This window comes from Vidua chalybeata, chromosome 19, assembly GCF_026979565.1.
Source record: "Vidua chalybeata isolate OUT-0048 chromosome 19, bVidCha1 merged haplotype, whole genome shotgun sequence".
Lineage (NCBI taxonomy): Eukaryota > Metazoa > Chordata > Aves > Passeriformes > Viduidae > Vidua > Vidua chalybeata.
This window is the reverse complement of record NC_071548.1, coordinates 894,035-909,563: the sequence shown is the minus strand read 5'-3', so window position 1 is coordinate 909,563 and position 15,529 is coordinate 894,035. Positions and strand designations below refer to the sequence as shown.

At 46.4% G+C, this 15,529-nt stretch overlaps 1 protein-coding gene across 3 annotated transcripts in view; it reads right to left on the bottom strand.

Moving 5' to 3' along the window:
- Positions 1–15,529, bottom strand: part of MYH10 (myosin heavy chain 10) — an 85,884-nt gene that overhangs the window by 23,997 nt on the left and 46,358 nt on the right. For all 3 annotated transcript variants that reach the window (XM_053960138.1, XM_053960136.1, XM_053960137.1), the window contains exons 6-15: positions 12,905–12,997; positions 10,792–10,855; positions 8,983–9,081; positions 7,970–8,113; positions 7,568–7,663; positions 4,133–4,251; positions 3,547–3,699; positions 3,009–3,182; positions 1,548–1,721; positions 717–831 (exon numbers count right to left, since the gene is read on the bottom strand). In XM_053960138.1, coding sequence (XP_053816113.1) covers positions 717–831; positions 1,548–1,721; positions 3,009–3,182; positions 3,547–3,699; positions 4,133–4,251; positions 7,568–7,663; positions 7,970–8,113; positions 8,983–9,081; positions 10,792–10,855; positions 12,905–12,997 — 1,231 coding nt within the window. The remainder of the gene's footprint in view (positions 1–716; positions 832–1,547; positions 1,722–3,008; positions 3,183–3,546; positions 3,700–4,132; positions 4,252–7,567; positions 7,664–7,969; positions 8,114–8,982; positions 9,082–10,791; positions 10,856–12,904; positions 12,998–15,529) is intronic.

Below are 15,529 nucleotides of genomic sequence, written 5' to 3'. Positions count from 1 at the left end.
CCTCAAGTAACAAACTACAGGGTTTGCATCCTCTCACATGGAAATATACTCTAATCAGTACACTGTGATGTTAAAAAGCAGAATAGACAAGTCCCTGCTAAGTATTTATGTGGCTATTTCTGCTTTTTGGAGTCCTTTGGTGCAAGTACTGATAAATACTTTCAGGTGACGGGCAGGTAACCTGGCAGAGCAGCACTTCAAAGAGGATTTGATTTGTCTGTGCAATATCTCAGCACTGCTACAGCTGTTACTGCAATTCATTTTAGGAGATGTGCATTTCCAGAGTAGCACCCACCACTGCACAGGGAGTAACTGTGCTGGTGCTCACAGAGACAATGTTTACAGCGTTTTACCAACAGCAAGAACCACCCCAGCTGCTCACACTCAGGACTCCACTGCAGCAAGTCCCAACCAAGAGTTTTGGACAAGATTCCACATGAAACTGGACACAGAGAAACAAGTAATAAGTGAATATCTGTTCAGTAATGAACATGAGAAGCAGCTACTCAGAAATGGTACATGTGCAAGGGACCAGAGGTGCAACTCAGCCTCCTTGGTGTACTTTGGGCACTAAGTAAGAGAGAAAATGCTGTAGGTATTTACAATGGAGAAGTGGAGGGTGAGGAAGGAACAGGCATTAAAAAAAAAAAAAAAAACCCAAGCAACTCATCCAGCAAGGTGAAATGACCAGCAATCTGTGCTCAGAGCTCTCTTACCATCCTTCCAAAGCTCAGCCACGAATTTGTCTGAGGACTGGTGCAGGAGCGTGGCCACGTTGTCGTTCAGGGGGTCCATGTTCTTCATCAGCCACTCATCTGCCTTGTAGTCCACCTGCAGGGCAGCCAAGAGCAAAACCAGCTGCAGGTTTCTGTTTCTCAGCATCAGACATCAGAGGTGCTTTCCCCTCACTGTCAATGCTCAGAATCACAAAGGCTGGAAAAGGCCTCCAAGCTCAGACCCAGCCCTGCCAGCCCTGGGTGCTCACTTTTGCTTGCTGAGCCTCCTTAGGACAGCTCAAAGTGCCACAAGTTTGTTATGCTTTTGAAAGAGTAAACGGGAGCTTTCTTCAAAATTCAGCAATCTGACTTCTTTCTTACTGACAGCTGGCTGTTTATTTGCTGCCCAGTTTCTTTTCAAAATAAGGTTTCACTGTGAAGATGTAAAACCAGCTCTAGGATAGACACCAACTACTTTATCTAAATTACTGGAGAGCAAATTAAGGATGTGCTGCAGCATGATTTTTGAAAATTTCTCTACAGTATTTACATTTAAACACTTGGTTCTACACAGAAAACAAAGTTCTTATCTTTAAAGGGCCAAACCTGTGGTTTCCAAATAAACCCCAGCTCAGCAGCAAAAAATCATTGAGACCAACCTGGGCTTCATCCCAACATAGGGAGCCCTAAAATTCCCTAAGTCCAACAAAATCTCTGTAGACCAGCATGGCTCTGCTTCAACCAAGGCAAAAATTGTCTAATTTTGCATCCAGGCTTTGGAAGAAAAGCAGAGTACTCTCCCCAAACCAGAATTGAATGTGGAGCCCTTACCTTCCCTGCATAGTGAATAATGCAGAAGTCTGCTTTGTCCTTTAGTTGTCTTGGCTTTTGGAACTTGGAATGAGTTCCTTGCTCTTGGACCAATTTCTCCACAAATGTCTTGTCAGTAGCTTTAGGGAACCAGCATTCTTCATCCAGCAATGCCAACACACCAGGGGGATTTGCCTGAAAAGCAGTTTGAGAATGTGTTCATGTTTATATATATATATATATATATATATATATGTGTGTGTGTGTGTGTGTATTTCAAAGTTTAATATTTCCAGTGCATCACTGAACACCACAATTAGTCCAAAATGCTTCAAGCCTAATTTCAGCTAAAACAAGCTGTGGGGGAGTCCAGGTCAAGATTAAGGCAGATTCAAACAACGTCATTCCCATGTCCATGGGGACACCACTGAGCTGGTCCAGTGCTGACCAGAGCCTTGCTTTGTAAGGGTTTATACTTAAAAGGTTCTGAGGGGATGCAAAGTTCACCCATTTGGTGAGGGATGTCTCAGTGTACCTGGCATCACACTTACAGAACAGCTGAGAGGGTACTGAGGTTTGCTTTTCAATTAATAAATAACTTGAGGTGTTTTAGGTTGTTCACCTAAACATGTGCACACTGAGGGCAGCCACACTTGTCCCCTGAGGCTTTTTGGAGGAGATTTGACCTTCCAAGGAGGCAGAACTTTCTCAGTTCCACACACACAGTGCAGACTTTTGATAACTGAAACAAGATTTCCCTTCTCTCACAGGAAAACAGGAATGCAGCTTTTCTGCTGGTCAGGATGCACAGCAGCACTGGGAGCTCACCTGCACCCCAGCATACACAGAGACAGGGAGGGAGGAGTACCTGCAGTGGCCCAGGTTTCATGTAAAAGGTTCTGAGATGGAAAGAACAAACTTTCAGGAGTCTCTGCTCTCCCCAGCTGCTCCTCCTGCTCTTCAGCTCCCATAAATCGAGCAGCCAGAGGGGGAGGTTAAAAACCACAGTGACTAAAACCACTTTTAAGATCCTGTTTTCCTATTTGCAAGGCAATTTTCTGAGGGGAAACTCGACTCTACACGAAGTTTCAGGAATTTTGCTATTTTGCTTCCTTCCAATGAAGGAAGTCTACCACAAGTCTTGGAAAAAACTTTCTACCTGAGTCCCAAAGCTCCTACACCACAATGGCACAGTTTAATGACACTGACAGGATTAATGTCTTCATTAGTACCAGGGAAAAAGGCATAAAAATAGCAGCTTCATATCTTGAGCTCAGTGTTTTACACTGACATAAGGGCAGAATCCCCTCTGGATAAATCCTTTTATTAACAATACACGGTATTTTAGAGTTGAACTTCAGCATTCCAGTTAATTCCCTTTTAATGACAGCTCCACAAGAAATGTCTCATTTGCAGGCAGCAAAAGCCACAGTCAGCACTCCAAGCTCTCCTCCTCAGAGCATTATTCATGTGCAAACTTACAGGTCTTTCAATTAAGTCAATGCAAGGCTGCAGATCCAGGCCAAAATCAATGAAGTTCCACTCGATCCCCTCTCGCTGATATTCCTCTTGCTCCAGGATAAACATGGTGTGGTTGAATAACTGCTGCAGCTTCTCGTTGGTGTAGTTAATGCAGAGCTGCTCAAAGGAGTTCAGCTACGAGAATAACATCAGTGTTCAAGAATGAGTCAGTGACAAGACACCACAGATCTGGGAGTCAAAAATTTGACTTTATAAGGAAATTCTCCAAAACTTTGCAAAGTTCGAGTAGAACGTAAAGAAAACTGGAAAGTGATCCTGCAAATCTCCATTACATAAATTATAGTGGGAGCAACTATCACACATAAAAGAAGGATTAAAGATTAAATTATGACTTTTTGGCACTGTCAAAAGCCTTTGTACACCCCAAACCAAGCCCTCGTGTAACCTGGGGCCACGCTGCCTTCAGTGCCTCTGCAGCGTGTCCTGAGCCCACCGAAACAGGGAAAAGGAAAACCCGAGCAGGGATATTTCCAGGTACCTCGAAGATCTCAAAGCCAGCAATATCCAGGATGCCAATGAAAGAGGCTCCCTGGCGTTTGGTCCTGTCCAAGGCTTTGTTGATGCGGTGCACGAGCCAGCGGAAGAGGCGCTCGTAGGTGGCCTTTGCCAAAGCCTCCACTGCAAAGTCCGCCTGAAAACCCAAACAGGAACATTTATTTACCCTGGAAAAGCCATCAAAAGGACACAGACATGCATGTTATCACAAATAACAGTAAAGGAAGAAGCTGGATGGAGTTAATACCAGCGAGGAATGAAAACAAGCAGTAGGAACAGTTTGGAGTTCGATCAATGTTAAGAAAAATTTCTTTCTAAACTGTTCCACAAAAACAAAAGGTTTCCAAGTATTTGATAGTGTCACAACATGAAAGGATGAAACCAAGAGAAAGTCAAGGAAAGGGAAAGGTTTCTTCTATTCTACAAATGATTTTTACCATATAAGAACATTTCATAAAGACAGTAAAGCTTTAACAGAGCAGCAAACACTCAAAGGCAATTTTCTTTGTTAGGAGCTAATGAGGATGAGGCAGCTTCCCTCGGTCTTTAAAGCACCTTTTAAAGCTCACCTGCTCTTTGGTCTGGGCTTTCTGGACGTAGTCCCTGCCCACTTTGATGCGGGGGGTGAGGATGGCGCGGGTGAACTCCATGACGTTCATTCCCAGCAGGTGGCAGAGCTTCTGTGCGACTGCGAGGGACAGAGGGACACGGGGACAGAGGGACACGGGGAGGGAGCACTGAGACCCTGCCCCGACACCTGGGAGCAGCTCCTCACCAGCAGCTGGCATCTCAAGAGCTGCACCAGTGCCCGGGACAGTGCTGTGTGTGTCCCCAGGGCTGGCAGAGCTCTCCAGAGGGACACAGCTGGATGTCCCCGGGGAGCTGGAATTCATCAGGGGGCAGCTCATTAACAGCTCAGGTATGAGGGCTCATTTAGCTGCTTTAAAAGGGGATACATCCCTTTTCTCACCCCCGGGGCAGCATGGGGACATCACACATCAAATCCATCATCCCAAAGGTGCCTTAAAATCTCAGGGCAGGCAGCAGTGCCAGCACAAAGCAGGGATGTGCCACCCTGTCCAGGGAGCTGAGCACTCCCCAGCCCTGGCAGTGCCCAAGCCAGGCTGGACAGGGCTTGGAGCAGCCTGGGACAGTGGGAGGTGTCCCTGCCACGGCAGGGGGCTGGAATGGGATAATCTTGAACCCAAACCAGTCTGGGGCTCCAAGGATTTTACACAGAACAACAGCACAGGCAGCACAGTGCACTTCAGCAGCAGAACCCTCCTGATGTCATTTCATCTTTTAAATAGTGCATTACCCACTCCTGCTGCAGCAGTCCCTTCCCCTGAACACGAGGCCCAGGAGCTTGGGTGGTTGTGATTCCACACTTCTAAAAATGACACTGACACTGAAGGTATTTTTAGGTGCAGGGAAGTGTTGCCCTTTAGCAGGAAGCTCTCCACACCACCCAGTAAGTACTTGGCCCCTTATCTTTATCATCTGATAGTTTCTTTTGCTGTCAAAATGAAAATAAAAAGGTGTTTTTTCAAATCAGCATTGGAAAACAGATGTTCATACCAATACATGAGAGTTTCTTCTGCTTTATTTCTTTCTTTACTATTAAAAAAAAAACTATTATTGCTCTTTAATGCTGAGATTCTGGCCATATGTTCACTAGAAGGGTTCATGACCTGACACACAACCAGTGAAATCAGGGCAGTGTCCCAAACTGAGCACTCCTTCACTGGAGCTGCCAACAGGAGCATTTCTGGGCTCTGAGTATACAAATATGCACCAGCACATCAGATAAAACTCACAACCTCAGGGGCCAAGTAGGAAGTGCTCTCAGGACCTTTAAAACAAACAAACAAATAAAACAAGAACTTGACAATATTAAGTTACTGTAAAGGATTTTGCAGTGCAAGGAAGGAAGGTCCCAGAGTACCCCAAACACCACACTCAGCTCCTTGCATAAACCAGGGACGTGGAATTTATTGTCCCAGCCTTTCCAGTCAGTAACAAACTGTGCTTCAGGTGAGAATAATATCAAAAAAGCACAGCAGGTGTGATCCTAACCACCACATGAGGCTGCAGCCAGCCCTTCTGAGCTGCCCCTGAGGAAAATTATCCCACTCCCAAGTGCAAACTGTCACATCTAAGGGCAGGACTGGGTCACCCTACCTCAGCTGGATCCATCCTGCACTTTAAAATAAGCATCCTTCATCTGAGGATCACAGGATGGTTTGTGGTGGAAGGGCCCTTAAATATCACCCAGTTCCACACCCAGCCACGGGCAGGGGCACCTCCTTGTTTGTTTGTAATGAGAAAGGACCATCTAAAAGCTGTGACTGGAGAAAACCCTGCCTGTCCTGACCCGTGTTTGATTACTGCTGGGGTTTGGAGAGGAAATGCTGAATTAATTATAAAGCCAAGATAGCGAGGAGCTCCTGTCAGAGGTGAACATGAACTTTATGAGATTGCTTTGAACTTCTGCCCTCTCAGCTGAAAGGGCCCTTCCCAGTCTGGTGAGCATGAAATGATTCTCCAGGTACAGCTTCTGCATTCTCCTAAGGCACAAAGGCTCTGTGGCTGCTCTCATATCTCTACTTGAACCCAGGATTTGTTTATCTGCATTTCCCATCTCTAGGGGAGGATTTGCTTCCCATGTTCTTTGAATGGGTTCCCATCTCCAGTGCCCACACAAACTCCTTCCCATGGCCAGAGCCAGCACCTGGCCTGCTCACACCCAGCTCAGCCTCTGAACAAGGGGAGAACACTGATTTCCCCAGAGGATGCAGGGAAACCCCTCACAATGAGATGTGACAAGAAAGAGAGATCACTTACACTCAATTTCTTCAGAAATGAAATTATACCAAATTCTTAAATACAAGAGGATAAAAAATATGCTTCAATTGTGATCTGAGCTTTTCATCCTTTTGGCTTTGGAAGTCAGAATTTTGTATCTAGCACTATAAACATCAAAAGCATCAATACATTTACAGCCAGTGTTGTAATTCAGAATTGATGTCTAAAAACCAATGGTAATGCAACTAAAGTCAAGACAGCCAGGAAGCAGCTCTATCTTTCCACGTGGACAATGACCCAGCTGGGTTCTCTAAACCAGCAGGAAAAGCCAAAAAAAGTTAACCCCTCACCCATCTCAGTGCAACACAGAAAGGGCCAAAAGCCAGGTCAGTAACTACTGACCTTTAACCCCCACCTGGGCAGCAGCCACTGCCCTCAGAAAGGACAATTTTGGGCACTGCAAGTGACCCAGGTGCTCAGGAATTTGGGACAGCTGCAGAATAAGGCCAGACAAGAACCTGAGCTGTCCATGAGCAGCAGCTCCTGGGAATGGTGGTTCCCACTGCCCTTCCACTGAGGCCAGCTCTCAAACTGTCTTTCATGAGAACATTTCAAAGGCTGCCACTGCATCCTTCAATAAAAACCTCAAATGTGCCTCTCAGCAGCTTTTTTTTTTTTTTTTTTTTTTTGGGTGGGGGAAGAGATACATCCTTCAAAATGCTGATTGCATTGCTGGCACTGATAAATTCAGTGTCAGCCCCACTGCCAGGACACTCCAGAAATCAGCCTGCTCTAAATGCAGCATTCCTGTCTTCAGCCACTGCACCATGGAAGTTGTGCTTGGCTCCAGGGCTCTTATCATTGGCAACAAAACTGCTCTCAGCAACCAAAGAAAACAAACTGATTTAAGCATGAACTTCTTCCTAAGGCTTAAGTCTTTGGAGAGAGCAATAAACAAGATTACAACCAAAATACTTGTTCAAAGCTTAGCAGCAATGCAAACAGCATAAATTCCCTGATGGACACTTGCATTTGTCTGCAGCAGGAGATGGAATTTAGGAATTGCCTGTTGGTGCCATCAGCCCAGCCTGGCCTCATTTTGGCCCAGAGCACTCCCAAGGATGCTCAGCACTGCTCTGAGCTTGGCAAGATGTGCACTGCACAAAGGCCAAGGACACACTCCAGACATGGGAACTCACCAGTGTTCTCTGGCATGGAGGCCTGATCTGTGTTCCTCTCCTTCTTGAAGGAAATGTTTCCAAACTGCAGCACTGAGGACACCACTTTCAGCATTGCTGTGATAACAAGAGACATGTGCATCAGTTTCATGGCACAGGGCTCAGCTGAACAAATTCTTCTCCTGTTTCTTGTGTCACTTTCCTTCCAGATTCCGAGGAGAAGTTCAGGGAGGAAATACAGTTTGTACTGTGCTTTTTGGACAAATGGCTTGAATTCAACTCCAGTTGGAGTTAAGCAAACATTTTCTTCAGGCTGTCAAAGACACTGAGGCAACATTAAATTTGGTGACATTCAACTAGCAGAGTGTGTGTGTGTAAGAGGGAAAAGGACACTCTGAAAATTCCAGAGGCTCCGTAACTTACACAAGATCTCATCGTGTGAAAAGCCCATGATATGCATGGCTTCCATTGTCTCCTGGAAGTTGTCCTTGTCTTGTTGCCCAGGGATGGGGATGTAGCCATTAGATAAAAACCTGTAATTGTTAAATCCTTCGAGCAGCAGGTCAGCTGTGATGGGGGGAAGGGGAAGAGACAGAAAAATAAGCTCAGAGATGCTGTTCACACCCACCCGTGCTCTGTTCTCACTCAATTCCCCAGCTCTGCTTTAGGAAATCAGTTCCTGAGAAATGGCTACAAGCCAGGACAGCAGCTTCTGAAACCCTAAAAATACAAGTGCACCTCCCAAGCTGAGGCCAGACTCAGACTCTCTCCCTGCAGCAACCTCCATGAGCTCTTCAATGTATTAAACCCGCCCACAGAACACTACCCAGGTCCAGCACCATCTCAAATCCTCATCTGGAATATCCTAAAAGGAAATCTCTGCTGAAAGGTAACAGAAATGGAGGTGGGGATTGATGATCCATCGAGGATGCTGAGCACCAGCTTATCTCCTACAGGAGGAGTGCACCAATTCTCTGCAGTCTGTATCTTTATGAGCTTCACTTATCACAACCCACCAGGAATTCCCAAGGAGGGAAAAAAAAACCCCAGACAGAGTTGAGACAACCACCCCAGCACTGCAATGGCTTGAAGAAAGCCCCGGGGATTCATTAGGTGGGGGTTAAATTTCTCTGTAGGCTGGAGGAGATGGGGCTGCCTGTTTTCAGATGGGAACTCTGCAGCTCCAATCCAGGGATTCCCAGCCAGAGCCTGCCCAAACTGGGCTTTGGCAGGGAGGAGACAAGGGCTTGGAATGCCCATTGGAGTGGCTGCCCAGCACATCTGATAAAACACAGCAGTGATTTCAGGGCAGAGCTACCCGGCCTCTCCTTTTAAAACTCATCATCCACGACCAAAGAACAACTCAAACCCACCCTGCACCCCTGAAACAACAAATGCAGCCCCCAGCAGGTTTCAAATGGACATTGCCAGCTTACACTTGAGGTGCTCTCCTGCTCCAGCCAGGAGCTGGTAGAAGATGTGGAACGTGCGCTCGTCCTTGGCCTGGCGGACGGCTCGAGACTTCTCCAGCAAGTCTGGGATCACCTGGAGTCAAGGCTCACCTGCAATGCTTGCTTCAAAACACACAGAGAGCTCCAAAGCAGGCTGTGCAATCGCTCTGAGACCAGAGAGAATTTTAGGAGCAATGCCCAGAGCAGCTGGGGCTGCCCCTGGCTCCCTGGCAGTGCCCAAGGCCAGGCTGGATGAGGTTTGGAGCAGCCTGGGACAGTGGGAAGTGGCCCTGCCATGCCAGGGGGGACACTGAGGTCCCTTCCACCCCAAACCAGCCTGGGATTCTGTGGCTGGACTAGCTCCAACATGGACTTTTTGTGACTAAGTAAGAGATTTCCAGCTGAGACAGGTAGAAGCCCACTGTTCATCGCAGCAAACTCTTGACATTTCTCCACTCCCATCCCAGGCTGTTTTCCCTGCATTCCCCTGCATTCCCTGCAGCCACCACTGTCTGCCATGGATCAGCTGCACTTCTGGTGAGGGGCAGCTCCCATCCTTCTCCATCACTTCTACTGAGGTCAGAGCTGAACTCTTAATCCCAAAAAAGCAGCAGCTGCTGAACTCAGAAGTCCTTTATCATCCAAAGTGCACTTGCCATTCCTTCCAAGCATTGCACTTTTCCATAACAATCCACACTGCCTTTAAACAGCTCCCAAATTCAATTTCTGCAGCAGGTAGTGCCTGATTAGCTGCCATGAGCTGTAATCTTATTTAATTTTTTTTACTTCTTGATATCCCATATTGTAAAGCAAATGTAGGACAGGGATTTGTAATGACAGTGGCAAGGATGAGTTCCTGTGATGAAGAAGAAATTCTCCAAGAGTTAAATCCTCCTGTTTTCACAAAGCTCTGGGCAAAACAATTCATCTGGACTTTCCTAAAGGCTGCCTTCATTCCTGTGCTATGGTGAATGAAAAAAAAACCACTTATCATTGCAGCATATTTTGAATAACTATAGATCTTTCCCAGCCTTATTGGGAAATCACATTTTCTGACAATTCCAAACATTTAATGTTCAAATCAAGCGGTTTCAAAACACAGGAACCAAATGGAAACTTAACTACAGCATTGTTTATGATCAATGTTCACTTAATGTTGTTTACCAAGACTCTCAACTTCATCCTTTCATGACCACTCCACTGCCGTTCTCCCAGAAAACTCAAAATTGCACAATACATTTTTAGCACAGAGAAAACAACTTCAGGGAAGGGCTTTCAGTGCCAGTATTTTTACTTGGTTTTACACTCATAAATAAGAACAACTCTTGGAGCTAAAAGGGAATTCTCTTTGGTATTAATTATAATTAATTAAGTATAACAGAAGGCCTTCTGTTAGTGAACCCAGAAGAGCTGAGCTCTGTCCTGGATCAGGAGCATCCCTCTCCAGGCAGGGGCTGCTCCTGGCACGACACAGAGGCTCAGGAAGGGATTTTCAGAAATGTTCCCAGAGCAAGCACATTTTACATGGTTTCCCTTTCCTGGGTTTAGGGCCAGTCTGAAAACCCTGCAGGTTTCAGAGAGTGGAATTTGGGAGTTTAGGAATTCTGAGCAAATGGAAGCTGCTGAATCTGTGATATTTGAGCAGTTATTTTGAAACAAAGGGAGAGATGGATGCTGGCAAAGGAATGTCCAAGTGTGGCAACCTTTCACTGCATTCCAGTGAATTCTAGGGTTAAAAAGCAAAACAAAGCAGGGAAGCTGCATTTTGCAAGGATGTGGCAGGAAAAAGGATACAGGTCTCAATGTTGGCCCCAACAATGTAACCAGTGACATCAAAGTTAATCCTGATGAATTTGCCCTGCAAAGAAAAGAAGAGTTTTAGTTTTTCATAATTACTTCCTTTTTTTTTTTTTTTTAATTAAGTCAATGTTGGCCACACCAAACACAATCCAAATGCATTCATGGATCCAGGATTTCCCAAGCTCAGAGGAAACCTTTCCCCTTCCACGGGCTCAGCCATCACTCCAATGGAGCACACTCCAAAGACTGGGGAACTCCCAGTGCAGACTGATTTGGAATCCAAACTCCTCTGAACGTGACACTCAGTTTTCCCTGGGCAAACCCTCTGGGGCTGAGGTGGGAAGCAATGCTGACATTCCAGGTGTGCACATTCCTGTAGCATTTTCTGCTGCCTGAAGGGGCTTCTGCTCCTGACTCTCAGGTGCTGCCTGGTCCAAAAGATTTCTCCTTCCTTTTCCAAAAGGTCTCCGTGGCCTCTCTCCAGCTCAGCTAAGGGCTGAATTCTGTTGACACCATCACAGCACTGAGCTTTGGGAAAGCCATATCAGAGGGAAGCATTCAGTGCTGCCACATAAATCCAGCAAGCCCCCTCTCCTGTCCAATACAAACCAGAGATTGATCCCCTGGAACACCAGAGAACTGCCTTTGGTAGAAGAAAAAAAGGGGGGAAAAATAAAAATTAGCCACTGGGCTTCTCTGAGTCTTCCCTGGGTTATCAGGAGCAGGGAAGGCTGTCAAACCTGCATGGCTGAACACCAGCACCTCTCACTTCGTGGGAGGACAGGGATTTTTAAAGTCAGGTTTTAAAATGGCTGTTAAAGATGATTTTTTTTTTTTTTCTGCATGAGATGAGACCATCTGGAATGAATTATATTGCTCCTTTATGAAAACAGAGCTGGAGCCATCAGAGTGATTATGTTCATGATGGCAATGCAGAGCTCAAAATAACACAAACCAGATGCTAACATCTTTTAGGGAAAGAAGTATTCTCATTAAATTAGTACAGTCTCTGATGGATCCAAGACAGGTAACAAAGTAGAGCCATTGTGCACTGAAACCTGTTGATGTTATAAATCCTGCACCCAGCTTCTATAAGCATCAGGAAACATTATAAATAACAGGGCTGTAAAATTTAAAAAGCTGAATTTCCACAAAACTCTGCTCTCCCTTCTGGGCTGAAAGGGCTGATGGATTTAGTCATACAGTTTTCCAGAGTTCTTATCGTGGAGTTGAGTTCATGCATTATAAATCCAAGCAACTGTTGAAATGTCAAAGACAGACAAGAAATCTTTCATTTGTTCTGTAAATTTTAGTGCTGAGCAAAAAGATTTAATACCTCCTGTACACTTTTGAAGTTGCACTAAAAACATCTTCCCCCTGAAATAAGAGATGGCTTTTTTTTTTTTTTTTTTCCCTTCAAAGGAAAGGAAGTTCTAAGAAGTGGTAAAAAGCTATTTATTCACCCTGAGTCCAGCACAATTTTTAAAACAATGGAAGCCATCAGAAGTGGTTATCAGCCACCAAAACACTGTGAACAGCAGGCAGGGACCCAACAAAAACATGGAGCAGCTACAGCAGTGCCTGACACCTGGGCTAAGTCACACAGTGGCTTTTTGACTCCCCTAAAGCACACCAGTACATTTGCATGGGGTTTTATATGCAAGCTGAGTGTTTTTGCAGAAATTTAGGATGTTCTCTCCAATCCAACCACGGGATGAAGTCACAGCTATGCCCAAGAAGGCTGCAAGCTCCTTGGGGACGCCAGTCCTTCCCACCTGAGAGCAAGCCAGCAGCATGTGTGCACACAAGCCCCAACTCAGCTCCCCAGCACAGACTCTGGGGAGTCTGTTAGCTTATGAACTGCTCAGGGATGGCTGGAGTGAGAATAAAATCCTCTTTTGCCAAGAGCCAGCGAGGAGGTGTCTTCAGTGAGCCCAGAAACGCAGAAGGCATTGTAAGGGAACCTGGATCCATGGAGGAAGAGAGCAGAGGAATCTCCTGCTAGCAATTAGAGAAACACTTGGCAAGGGTGATTTCTGCAGCAGCAGCACAGGCTGCTGAGTAGAGCTTTCTGTAGGGACAGGCTCTGCAGGGACAGGGCACTCACAAAGCGGGAGGAGTTGTCGTTCTTCACCGTCTTTGCGTTCCCGAAGGATTCCAGGATGGGGTTGGCCTGAAGAAGCTGCCTCTCCAGCTCCCCCTGCAAACCACAGAGACAGAAAACAAGCAGATTTAGCACACAGCACCGTGCAGGGGTCAGGCATTCTGCCTCTCCCGACAGCCACCTCCAGAAGGGGATTCTCATCCTTCCCCTCACTCCCAGACCTGCAGAGTTTCCTCCATCCAGGGCTGAACGTGGCTGGATTTTGGGTGGTGTTTTTCTGGGCAGGGTTTGTTTATCAAAACACACACAGAGACACACACAAACAGAGCAGGGACCAGACAGGACTCAATGGATGTTGAAAATCACTGAATATGGGGGGAAAAAAAAAATCACATTTAGGGCTAATGAAATCAGGCACAGACCTTTGAGTGCATAAGGAAAGAAACCAATTGAACTGATTTTCAGGTTTTAGATTTAAACTTTGTGCTGACAATACAGCTATCGCAGAACACCTGGTTTCAAACTCAGACATACCTATTTTCAAACTTGCTTTCAGGTGAGTGAAACTCCCCTTCAGTCAGCCAGACTGAAACTCAGCTCATTGCATCACCTGTGACCTGGCCACACCAGCACAGCACAACTGAGCAACACCAGCTACAAACACAATTTTCAAATTGCTCAACCCAGCCAGCATTGCTCAGGGTGCTTAATGCATTTGTTAAATGTTTCTGTCAGCTCTGGCCAATGAGTTTAGAGTTTGAAGTACTTATCTCAAGGAAATTGCACAACAGCTTTTACAAGTTTGGTCCATGAGGAGGTCTGGTAACAAAAAAAAGTCTGTGCTGCTTCCAAGAGCCCAGGAGGCACAAATGTACACAGGAAAATATATTGTCTTCTTGCTCTGAAGGATGGTGTGGGGGAAAAAAAATAAGTGAAGCTGTCTGGAATGTAGTCTCCAATCTGACGTTTGTGTTCATGAACCTGCTTTTTCCAATTATTTATAGTCTTGGTGAATAAAGGCCCCAGACCAAGCATCAAAGAACAGGAAGCATTAAGTCTCTTAAGGCTTCCTCACGGGGTCAATTCTTAGACAGGAATTTTTTAAATTCGCTATACTTAACACCTAAAAGAGTTTTATTTATATATTGAAATATATTTCAAGCTCTCCTGGAAATAAATGGCTGCTCCTTCTTTTATGTGACCTCAAGTTATCTGCTCAGAAGTTGCTTACTTCCAAATGTGCTCCCTTTGGGACTACACATTCCCTAAATTCTGGGGTAAGTCAAGAAGGAATAAATGCAGAAGGAATAAATGTGAGTCTTGGTCCAGAGCAGACCCAGCAGTGCCATGACAGGGCTGCCAAGGTGACAGCTTGAAGGCACTTCTAAACTGACAAAAAACTGCAATTGCAGAGAAACTGGATGCCTGTTACAGGCACTCTGTGCTGTCTGCAGTTGATATTCTCCAAATTTCCCAGGAAAAAGCCTCGGACCCTGGGAATGCTCCCACCTCCCCTCCCAGCTCGCTGCCTGCTCCTGTGGGCACAGCAAGCCCCAGGGAAGCATTCCCTCATCACTGCTCCTGGGACAAACCCCAGCGTGCCCAGCTAGGGCAGGGAGTCTGGCACGGCTGGCACGTCCAGCTCTGGAACATTTTGGGGAAGAAATGCCCCGACTGCACAGCTGGCACATCCAACTCTGGAACATTTTGGGGAAGAAATGCCCCGACTGCACAGCTGGCACATCCAGCTCTGGAACATTTTGGGGAAGAAATGCCTCAACTGCACAGCTGGCACATCCAACTCTGGAACATTTTGGGGAAGAAATGGCTCGACTGCACAGCTGGCACATCCAACTCTGGAACATTTTGGGGAAGAAATGCCCTGACTGCACAGCTGGCACATCCAGCTCTGGAACATTTTGGGGAAGAAATGCCCCGACTGCACAGCTGGCACATCCAACTCTGGAACATTTTGGGGAAGAAATGCCCTGACTGCACAGCTGGCACATCCAACTCTGGAACATTTTGGGGAAGAAATGCCCCGACTGCACAGCTGGCACATCCAACTCTGGAACATTTTGGGGAAGAAATGCCTCAACTGCACAGCTGGCACGTCCAGCTCTGGAACATTTTGGGGAAGAAATGCCCTGACTGCACAGCTGGCACATCCAACTCTGGAACATTTTGGGGAAGAAATGCCCCGACTGCACAGCGAGTGCTCCGTGGCATGGCTGTGTCCCAGCAGCACTGCCTGGGCTGGGCATGCACAGCAGGGCTGGAACCAACCTGGAAAAGCCAGCAGAGAACGTGGATGAACACATCTAGCCCATTGCTCTGGCTGGAAGCAGGAAGGGCTCAGCAGCTCCTTTTGCCCTCAGCCCTGAGCAGCTGAAGGGAGCAGTTGGATGCTCAGCTGTGGGTGAAAACCATGGGAACGAGCAGAGCTGCACACACAGACTCGTCACAGCTGTCACCAAGGAAAGCACAGCCCTCACTGTGGAAGAAGGCTCCTGATTTGGGAGTTTTCCTCTCTCCATGGGCTGCTTTCAGCCAAAAAGCAACCCTCTTTGTGAAGAGCTCAGTGTTTTGCAGACACACTGAACTGCAGAGAGCCAGCTTGGCCTCTGG